The sequence below is a fragment of the Triticum urartu genome, chromosome 2, assembly GCF_003073215.2.
Source record: "Triticum urartu cultivar G1812 chromosome 2, Tu2.1, whole genome shotgun sequence".
NCBI classification, from domain to species: domain Eukaryota; kingdom Viridiplantae; phylum Streptophyta; class Magnoliopsida; order Poales; family Poaceae; genus Triticum; species Triticum urartu.
Window position 1 is genome coordinate 92,297,202 of NC_053023.1, and position 11,440 is coordinate 92,308,641.

General features: G+C 44.9%; 1 protein-coding gene across 1 annotated transcript; it reads left to right on the top strand.

Annotated features, from left to right (window-relative positions):
* Nucleotides 1-4,226: 4,226 nt before the first annotated feature.
* LOC125536053 (leucine--tRNA ligase, cytoplasmic-like) lies at nt 4,227-10,452 on the top strand. The gene is made up of 3 exons (XM_048699146.1): nt 4,227-4,405; nt 5,397-8,722; nt 10,139-10,452. The coding sequence occupies exon 2, from the start codon at nt 5,401-5,403 to the stop codon at nt 8,686-8,688; it is 3,288 nt and encodes a 1,095-aa protein (XP_048555103.1). The 5' UTR covers nt 4,227-4,405; nt 5,397-5,400; the 3' UTR covers nt 8,689-8,722; nt 10,139-10,452.
* Nucleotides 10,453-11,440: the final 988 nt, after the last annotated feature.

Sequence of the window (11,440 nt, forward strand, 5' to 3'; positions counted from 1 at the left end):
GAGCCTATTACCACAAATTGGAATTTTGTGGTAATATAGCTTTTTATTGCAACAAAAGATAGTTGTAGCAATAATTTTTGTTGCAATAGACCGGAATCCTTGTAGTGGAAGCCTTAGATTGGAGGTCGCACAGGGGGTTTATCCAGGTTCAGGCCTCCGTAGAGTAATACCCTACATCCTGCTTGCTTTTGTTATTCATGGTGGAGGATACCTCGTGCGAGGGGTTACAATGGTGTATGAGATTGCTACCGAGAGTTCTCATCTGAGATAAGATGCCCTAGAGGGTTGCCCAACCTCCCTTTATGCGGGGAGGTCTAGGGTTTACACGATTACAAATGTGATATGGGGCGCCGCCGCCCTTGCCTTGGAGGGCACGAAGGTCTCTGGCGCTTCCTTATGGCTTCTTGATGGGGAACGTAGTAATTTCAAAAAATTTCCTACACACACGCAAGATCATGGTGATGCATAGCAACGAGAGGGGAGAGTGATCTACGTACCCTTGTAGATCGACAACGGAAGCGTTTGGTTGATGTAGTCGTACGTCTCCACGGCCCGACCGATCAAGCACCGAAACTACGGCACCTCCGAGTTCTAGCACACATTCAGCTCAATGACGATCCCCGGACTCCGATCCAGGAAAGTGTCGGGGAAGAGTTCCGTCAGCACGACGGCGTGGTGACGATCTTGATGTACTACTGTCGCAGGGCTTCGCCTAAGCACCGCTGCAATATTATCGAGGACTATGGTGGAAGGGGGCACCGCACACGGCTAAGAATATGATCATGTGGATCAACTTGTTTCTCTAGGGGTGCCCCTGCCTCCGTATATAAAGGTTCAAAAGGGGGAGGTCGGACGACCATCATAGGGCGCGCCAGGAGGAGTCCTACTCCCTCCGGGAGTAGGACTTCTTCCCCAATCCTAGTTGGAATAGGATTCGCGAGGTGGGAACAGAGAGAGAGAGGAGGGGGGCGCCGGCCCCCTCTCTCCTTGTCCTATTCGGACTAGGGGGGAGGGGCGCGCGGCCCAGCCCTGGCCGCCTCTCCTCTTCTTCCACTATGGCCCATTAAGGCCCATGTACCTCCCGGGGGGTTCCGGTAACCTCCCGGTTTTTTGGTAAAATCCCGATTTCACCCGGAACACTTCCGACATCCAAACATAGGCTTCCAATATATCAATCATTATGTCTCGACCATTTCGAGACTCCTCGTCATGTCCGTGATCTCATCCGGGACTCCGAACAACCTTCGGTACATCAAAACGTATAAACTCATAATATAACTGTCATCGAAACCTTAAGCGTGCGGACCCTACGGGTTCGAGAACAATGTAGACATGACCGAGACATGTCTCTGGTCAATAACCAATAGCGGGACCTGGATGCCCATATTGGTTCCTACATATTCTACGAAGATCTTTTATCGGTCAGACCGCATAACAACATACGTTGTTCCCTTTGTCATCGGTATGTTACTTGCCCGAGATTCGATCGTCGGTATCCAATACCTAGTTCAATCTCGTTACCGGCAAGTCTCTTTACTCGTTCCGTAATACATCATCCCGCAACTAACTCATTAGTTGCAATGCTTGCAAGGCTTAAGTGATGTGCATTACCAAGAGGGCCCAGAGATACCTCTCCGACGATCGGAGTGACAAATCCTAAATCTCGAAATACGTCAACCCAACATGTACCTTTGGAGACACCTGTAGAGCACCTTTATAATCACCCAGTTACGTTGTGACGTTTAGTAGCACACAAAGTGTTCCTCCGGCACACGGGAGTTACATAATCTCATAGTCATAGGAACATGTATAAGTCATGAAGAAAGCAATAGCAACATACTAAACGATCGGGTGCTAAGCTAATGGAATGGGTCATGTCAATCAGATCATTCAACTAATGATGTGATCCCGTTAATCAAATGACAACTCTTTGTCCATGGTTAGGAAACATAACCATCTTTGATTAACGAGCTAGTCAAGTAGAGGCATACTAGTGACACTCTGTTTGTCTATGTATTCACACATGTATTATGTTTCCGGTTAATACAATTCTAGCATGAATAATAAACTTATCATGATATAAGGAAATAAATAATAACTTTATTATTGCCTCTAGGGCATATTTCCTTCACTTCTCTCTTGTCCTGGCCCCACGTATGCACTGAGGCGGGCCCCCCTTGAGTGTGCCACCCCCGGGAGCACGGCACTGTCAGCCGTTCCACTGGTATTAAATCTTGCTCGTTCTCGAGTAAGAAGGTTGACTACCTAAGATCATTGGTGCTAACTCTAAGACAAATACTGAAACCCGAAGTCCAAAATCTTGCTCATTCGTGCAGACTTGCAAAAGTTAGCTAGCATGGATACATGCATTACTCTTAGTTCCATCGCCATGGAGGTCAAGAAAGAGAAATATTTTTATGAAGTCTAAATTTTAATTCCCAAAAGTTTAATGAGAATGCCAATATTATATTAGGAACAAACCAGTGTCTGTCATAGACAAAAGAAATCATGGATTAGTGATCGCTTCAAAAACACCAACCCAAGGCAAACCAGGTACAATAGTAATATCGTCTGCCTTCTTTAATCAATCCCTCAAATATTTATGTAGAGTTGAGCGCAAGTCTGTGCCTCACACTTAAGGGGGGAAAAGAATATGATTGGGGTTTTGAGAAGTCAAAAATAAAGAAAGTCTTACATCAATGCAGCTCACCACTAGGCAATGAAGAAGGCCTTATGATAGGCAATGTGGTTTTGAAGTTAAATTTGATGATTTGTATTTCAATTTGATATGTGGTGATTTTGTAAAGTTTAAAGTCTATTCATAGTAGTTCATATTTTTTATTTCAATACATATGGTTGGGTGCATAATTTTACAGCATCTGTCTTTTTTTAGAATTACGATATCTATTGGAGTAGTGGTACCCTATTTTAGGGCTGCCGTCGGAAAAGAAAAAATTCGATGGCCTAAAACTCACTTTTGCTGCCCTCGAATTTGAGGCTGCCGTTGAAGATGCTCTAAAAACGGGCACAGAATCGGTCTTTTTTGTTTTTTGAGGGAAATCATAGAATTGGATATTTTCAAACCGGAGGGTCGGAGGCGGAGCGAAAAGAGGATATTTCAAAACCGGAGGGCGGGAGACGGTGCGAAAAGAGGATATTTTCGAAGCAAGTTGGCGAGAGACGATGCGAAACTGGATATTTCGGACGTGAGAGGGCGGGAGGCAGAGCGAAACTAAAATTTCGAATGCGAGAGGGCGGGTGGTGGAGTGGAACAAGGTATCTCGTGTGTGGATTAGATGCCGTGAGTGGAGAGGCTGCTCATTGGTCACTTGTGAGTTCCCACGGATCGACCCCTTTTCTTTAGTCGATCTGAACCGTTCGTCAAGATCCTAGGGAAGAGAGAGGGGTTTGATTTAGGCCACATCTCTCTTTCTTTCACTTTTTTTCTCTTCCATTTTGGTGGTCAGTTAGTACCGTCGAGGATGTTAACGTGTGCGTCGATGGTTTAATCTATACACGTTGTTGAGCTAGGCGCAAGGCCCGACAGTTGGCTTGTGCACTTATGTCTCTCCGCCCTTTTTCTTTTCGTCTTGTCCACAACTCTCAAGGAGGTAGAAACATTTGTCTATGTTTACATGGCATTCGATCAAACGAGTGAAGCGCATTCGGTTCATTGCGGCCCATCGTGGCGAGATGGCCCGGTCATGGTAGCACTGCCCGTGACGGGCGGCAGCTAGGCATTCCTTCACCGTGCTTCGCGGCACGACGCCAGCTGCCCTATCTATTCTGTCGTCTATGGCCGTTGCTGATGAAATTGAGTGCAGCAGCTTGGATGTGGGCGTCAAGCGCAACCGCAAGATACTTGGTGTTGAGGTGTCTATGCACGGGGCTGGCATGGATGATGGAATGGAATGGGATGCAATGTGGAGATTGACCGGTGGTGTCCTCGGTCCGCTTGGCAGCGACCTAGAATTTATCTTAAGAGATTTTTTTTAGAAAAACTAAGAGATTTCTTTAGGGGGTAAAAAAAAGGAGAGATCGTAAGAATTTATCTTAAGAGATTTTTTTTAGACAAACTAAGAGATTTCTTTAGGGGGTAAAAAAAAGGGAGAGATCGTAATTCGTAATGTCCAACCAACGTCGTGAAATCAAGTTCGTCGACGCAAAAAATAAAAGAAAAAAGGAAAAAAAGAATCAAGTTCCTTGGGCAGCCCGTTCCAGTCTGTTGGTCCTGGTTCGTGCACGCCAAGTCGCCAATCAAGGCCCACGTGACCGTGTGCGGATAAACCCTAGCCCGCTCCACCCGCAGCCTCCCCCGTCGCCGTCGCCGTCGCTTTCTGCTGGCTCCCGGCTCGCTCCCCGCCCTGAGGCTGCTGCGGCTCCCTGCCTCGCGCGCCGCCCTCAGGTACTCATCCCATCGCCGTCTCCCGTCCACCCGCGCGATTGATTGCTACTACGACAGTAGAACGGCGCCGCCGCGGCTACAGATTCGTAGCTCTGGGGCAGGCAGATCGACGCTGATTCTTATGTTTTGTAAAATCTGGCGGCTTTCTTCTAGTTCGTGGGGTCGTAATTGGCCCAAGTGATGCGTAGCTTCTGTTCCCGGGCCTGCAATCCAGCTTCATAATCCGGCCTACAAACTTTGTACACAGAAACAAGGTCATGAGTGCTATCTTTCTAGTACTACAGGGAAAATTTCGAGGGACTTTCGGTTTCTAGCTGGTCAGGACTTTGCTCAATTTGTAGGCTTACATTCCTTCGATCATGTTTCGATCTTTACATATTGTCTCCAGAAATGTTATCTGCAGAAAGTGAATTTAGTTAGCAAGCATTGTCCAAGATGACAAAGGACTGTACCAAACGCACAAAAGCAAATTAATTAAACTAACCCACAAACTGTCAGTACTGTGACTGTATCATATGCTAACTTTCATCCACGTGAATCAACTTGAGCTCAAGATACTTAGTTCCCTCCAGCCATCTCCATTAGCATATATCTTCTTTTTCTTGTGCCGTTTCTTGCATCAAATATACCAACCTACACAAGCATCAGTGTCAGAAGAAACATTACATTGTTAGACAACTATGCAACATAACACCAGCTTACTTGACCTCCATAATTAGCTTGTTAGAAGGCTAATTTTGTTTGATGTCTTGATGATGTTTGCTTACGGTTTCTTATGATTCTGTTACATAATTAGCTTCATCGCATGGCTTTCATATCCATGAGTTTGTTAGGATATTTTGAAACGAGATATTCAAGGAGATTGCACTACTAAAATTCGTTCAGAAAAATGTCTCATTGATGTATCTAATATATATGAATATATTCCTGAATTGAGTTACATTAAATCCAGATGCTTGCCCTTTTGACACCTTTTTTTTGTTTATCGCAGGAAAATGTCATCAAATACTGATGGAGCCAAGAGTCATGCACGTAGAGACCTTTTGCTCAAGATCCAATCAGAAGCTCAAACATGTTGGGAGGAGAGCAAGGTTTTTGAGGCTGAACCTGGCAATGGACTTCCTGGCCCTGGTGAAAAATTCTTTGGCAATTTTCCATACCCTTACATGAATGGATTGCTACATTTGGGTCACGCCTTCTCATTGTCCAAGCTTGAGTTCGGTGCTGCATACCACAGACTCCGCGGCTCAAATGTCCTTTTGCCGTTTGGTTTTCATTGTACTGGGATGCCCATCAAGGCCTCAGCTGATAAGCTTGCTAGGGAGATTCAACAGTATGGAAACCCTCCTGTGTTTCCTGCTGCAGAGGATGATTCAAGTGCTGAAGTGGCAGATGATAGCCAGGCTGACCAGGCTGCTGCTGTTGCCCCAGATAAATTTAAGAGTAAGAAATCTAAGGCTGCTGCAAAGACTGGCATGCAGAAGTTCCAGTGGGAGATCATGAGGGGCTTTGGTCTGTCTAATGAAGAAATCGCCAAATTTCAGGATCCGTCTCACTGGTTAACCTACTTCCCTCCGCTGGCAAAGGAAGATCTTAAGGCTTTTGGTCTGGGTTGTGATTGGAGGCGCTCATTCATAACCACTGATATGAATCCTTTCTATGATGCTTTTGTTCGCTGGCAGATGAGAAAGCTGAAGAAAATGGGCAAAGTTGTTAAGGATATGAGGTACACGATCTACTCTCCATTGGATGGCCAACCTTGTGCTGATCATGATAGGGCATCAGGTGAAGGTGTGCAGCCACAAGAATATGTGTTGATTAAAATGATGGTGATCCCACCTTTTCCTCCTAAGTTGAAGGCCTTGGAAGGAAAGAATGTTTATCTGGCAGCTGCTACATTAAGACCTGAGACAATGTATGGGCAAACAAACTGTTGGGTATTGCCTGATGGGAATTATGGGGCTTTTGAGATCAATGAAACTGATGTCTTCATTGTGACAGCAAGGTCAGCACTTAATCTTGCGTATCAGCATCTATCCAGGGTCCCGGAAAAGCCTACCTGCTTAGCTGAGCTTACTGGCAATGATTTGATTGGGTTGCCATTGAAGTCTCCTCTTTCATTCAATGATATCATATATGCACTTCCCATGCTCACTATCTTGACAGATAAAGGTACTGGCATTGTGACTAGTGTGCCAAGTGATTCGCCAGATGATTACATGGCATTGCAAGATTTAATCACAAAGCCTGCTTTGAGACAGAAGTATGGGGTCCAAGATGAGTGGGTTCTTCCATTTAATGTCATACCAATAATCAACATACCTGAGTTTGGGGATAAGTCAGCTGAGAAGGTGTGCCTTGATCTTAAGATTAAGAGCCAGAATGACAAGGAGAAGCTTGCTGAAGCAAAAAGGATGACATACCTTAAAGGATTTACAGATGGAGTGATGATTGCAGGGGAGTTTAATGGTAGAAAGGTTCAAGAAGCGAAGCCACTGATAAAGAACAAGCTTCTTGGAGAAGGCTCTGCTGTGTTGTACAGTGAGCCTGAGAAGAAAGTTATGTCAAGGTCCGGTGATGAGTGTGTCGTTGCTCTTACAGATCAGTGGTACATAACTTATGGAGAAGCTGAATGGAAGCAGAAGGCAGTCAAATGTTTGGAAAATATGAATACATTCTCAGCTGAAACCCGTAACGGATTTGAACACACGTTGGGCTGGCTGAACCAGTGGGCATGTTCACGCTCTTTTGGCCTAGGTACTCGCATTCCATGGGATGAGCAGTTCCTGGTAGAATCTCTCTCAGATTCAACCCTGTACATGGCTTATTACACCATTGCTCATCATCTACAAAATGGTAACATGTATGGACAAGAAATATCTTCTATCAAGCCTGAAGAAATGACAGATGAAGTATGGGAATATGTGTTCTGTGATGGTCCGGCACCCAATAGCAAGATCTCTCCTGCCCTCTTGAGCAAAATGAAGCAAGAGTTCAAGTATTGGTACCCCTTTGATATTCGGGTATCTGGCAAGGACCTTATCCAGAACCATCTGACATTCAGCATCTACAATCATACAGCACTTCTTCCAGAGCATCATTGGCCTCGTGGTTTTCGTTGCAATGGGCATCTTATGCTTAACTCTGAGAAGATGTCCAAGTCCACAGGGAACTTCCGAACTCTTCGGGAGGCTATTGAAGATTTCTCTTCGGATGCCACTAGGTTTGCCCTTGCTGATGCTGGCGATGGTATGGACGATGCAAACTTTGTTTTTGAAACTGCAAATGCTGCTATTTTGAGGCTTACAAAGGAAATCACTTGGATGGAAGAAGTTATAGCTGCTGAATCTTCTCTGAGAGGCGGTCCTCCTTCTACGTATGCTGACCATGTGTTTGCTAATGAGATCAACATTGCTGTAAAAGAAACTGAGAAGAGCTACAACGCCTTCATGTTCAGAGATGCCCTGAAGTCTGGTTTCTATGACCTGCAATTGGCTAGAGATGAGTACAGACTCTCTTGCGGAGCGGCGGGCATGAACCGTGAGTTGTTGGGGCGGGTTATGGATGTCCAGACCAGGCTTATCACCCCGATCTGTCCCCACTATGCTGAGCATGTGTGGCAAAAGATCCTGAAGAAGGAAGGTTTTGCAATAAAAGCTGGCTGGCCAGTTGCAGGCACCCCGGATCCTACACTAAGAAGTGCGAACAAATATTTACAGGACTCCATTGTTTTAATGAGGAAGTTGCTTCAGAAGCAAGAGTCTGGTTCCAAGAAACCCAAGAAGGGAGCTGCACCTCCTCCCTCAGCAGAAAACAAGCTCACTGTTGGTCTGATATACGTCAACGAGCACTATGATGGATGGAAAGAGCAATGTTTAAGGGTGCTTCAGTCAAATTTTGATAGCCAAGCACGCTCCTTTGCCCCCGACGAGGAGATTAACGAAGCATTGAGGAATTGCTTCATCGATCGCGAAACAAACTTCAAACAAGTCCAGAAGCTCTGCATGCCTTTCATCAGGTTCAAGAAAGATGAAGCAAGGAATGTTGGTCCCCAGGCTCTAAATTTGAAGCTTCCTTTTGGTGAAATAAATGTGCTTGAAGAGAACCTGGAGCTGATCAGAAGGCAGTTGGGTCTTGAGCATGTTGAGGTCCTGCCGGTATTTGATGGAGCTGCTCGTGCCAAAGCTGGAAAGCATGCTTCTGTGCTGGACAAGAATCCGCCTTCCCCTGGTGAGCCAGTTGCAATATTCATGAGCAAGCAGGAGTTTGAAGCCCAGAATTAAGCTCAGATTAATCTTCTCACAGAACTTTGTTGAGGTACTCAAGCTTATTTTTGTCTTTTTCTCACTGCATATTAGTGGTTTTCTACCATCTATTGCTTTATGCAGAGACTACAACTGACACGTTTCGTTCTGCACCTTTAGATTCTGTTATAGTTTTTGTGTATGAGGACATAGTTTTTAGCAATCATAATGGTGTCAGGTAAAGCATGTTGGTATTGTTACATGTGGTGCCATTGTTTTAGTCTTCCAGAATGAATTAGTGCAGCAGATTGGCCTTTGAATTGTTTACAGCTGTTGCCTTGTGATACCATTTCCTCCTTTCTTTTTTGCTCAGTTCTAAATCTGTGATAGTTGCTTATGTCGTTGTATTCTAGTATTACATTTTTGCTAATTTTCAGTTGATTTTTTTTATTTTGCGTTCAGACGAATTTTGTGGCCGTTGGATTTGGAGCATGAATCTCAGCGCGCTGTGGCTGTGTTTGTCAGGTTACTGGGCTTCGTTGTGGGTTTCTGGAACATGGTCTTGCGGGTTACGACCCTTTTTTGGAGGTTGTCTGCTGCGAGCCATTGTTGTCTGTCATAGTCATCAGGAGAGTGAGAGAGAGAGGGAGGGGGGCAGAAGATGGAGGAAGGGGCATGGCGGAGAAGCCAGTATGGGATACCCCGTCGTGTCCGCCCTGAGAGAGTTAGCGAAGCAGCAGTCACCGTCGGTCCATTTATCCCTCCACGTCCACCTTTCCCTGTATGTGTTTCATTGTCTACGGTGCTGCCGGTGGGGTTCTCCTGCCGGAGCGCCAATTGCATCCACCACCACCCTTGCACTTCCCCCTTGACTTACAAGGAGGCGTCCCCTCGATTCCATCCATTCGATCTACTCCTTGCCCTAGATGGTTGACGTCCTTGCCTCCCCGTGCAAGGATTCTAGAGACTTCATTTTATGCAATTTTGGTCCAGTTCATGTGTCCTGCGTCTGATTTGTCTTTGTTTTTACATGAGAGAGCCTTTATCAGTGATGGAAAACTAGTTATTGCTCAACGATTCAGTCGAAGGGCGCCGTGGCGGCATGTGTTCTTTTGTCAGAAGCGACGGTGTTTGTCTGCAAGTTTGTTTGTTCAGTGTCAATTTTCAGTGTACGTGTCGTTCTGCTAGCATGGGGGATAGTGAATTTTGCAGGTTGATTTTGTTAGGCTCAATCACTGAACATGTGTGTATGCTGATTAGTGATTTCTGTGATATTTGGTCTCAGCCAAGTTACTAGTGCAGATTTTTAACATGTCAGCAGAATCTTACTTCTATTTAACATTCTAATCAAGTTTTATACTCCCTCCTATCCAAATTAATTATCGCAGCTCTAGTACTACTTATCTTGATCGGAGGGAGTAATATTTTTTCCTGTTTTCCTATCTGGTTGTACGGAGGCCCATTGACATTGTCGAATCACTTGCATCAGGATTGCCTGTTGATAGATGGGGGAGCTGCAACTTCGAAAATCAGCTGGCCAGTTCCATGCTCCAGCACCGGTTCTTCTGTACAAGGAATGACCAAAGTTCAGGTGAAACTCACCTATTTTGGGACTTCCCTCTCCGTTGGTGATCAAACTAAATGCCTGAATTGCTGATTGCAATCATGAGTCATGAAGAATGGAGTACTGTTGAGGCAGCAGTTTAGCTATAATAGAGTACTTTTTTGTGATGTGTATGACATAGTTAAATTGTCGTGAATATTCATTTTGTTCAGTCATTTAAGTATCTTCTTTTGCATTCACTCCCCCAGTCTTCATTTTCAATTTTGAGATCAGTAATTCAGTCTTTTGTTCTTTAGTCCTTGTGTATGCATCACTTTTCAGTGCATCATTCTGGATAGTTTACCTCTGTTGCAGTTTCCAAACCTTCACCTATCATTGTCTATGACCTACCAAAACTGCAAGTCCTGTCAAGTCCATTATTTTTGTATCATGTTTGGTCCGTCATTTTTGTGATCAGTCTTTCAGTCCTTTCATTTTTGCTTCACTTTTCAGTGTAGTTCTTCATTTCTTCTTTTGTACTAGTAAGTTATAATTCCTTAGTTCTGATTTATTGAAAAAACAATCTTTTGTGTAATTATACGGTCCTCAGTATCTCGGTTAAATTAGTCCCCCTTATTTCTACATCTTGCTCATTTTATTCAGTTCATTGGCTAGTTTCACTTAGTTTAATCATGTCAATGTCGTGCATCCTTCGCTCACTCAGTAAACATCAATTAGGCCTGCATCCTTGCTCTTCTTGGGAGAAGTTCTATTTTTGTTTTTTCAACAATGCACGATGTAATTTTGTATTTATATTCTGGAATGCACATTTCTTTTATCATTGGGGCTGGCAGATGTTGATGCACTCGAGGAGGCTGTAGTATCAGTTGTTTTACACATGCTGTAGTTTCGGTCTTTCGGACATGAATCAGTTACGCCATATACATGGTTGTCTGTCTATTTTGGTCCCCATTTTTCGTTTAGGCCAGTATTACGCGCCGGCGCGTCGGTCCGCTCCTAGTCGCTGTTGCCGACTCATCGCATTCTCTCGCGTTGGTCAACGCAAACAGGAATCCCCTCCTTCCTGCTCAATGCAAACAGAAATCCCCTCCTTCCTGTTCCTGGCGAGCATCTCTGCCCTCGCCCCCCACGCGCGTCTGCTCCGGCGAGGGGCGGCAGCACCCAGTGGCGGAGCCAGAATTCGAGTACATATATTGATCTAATCTCGTTGGTAATTACTCATCGCTG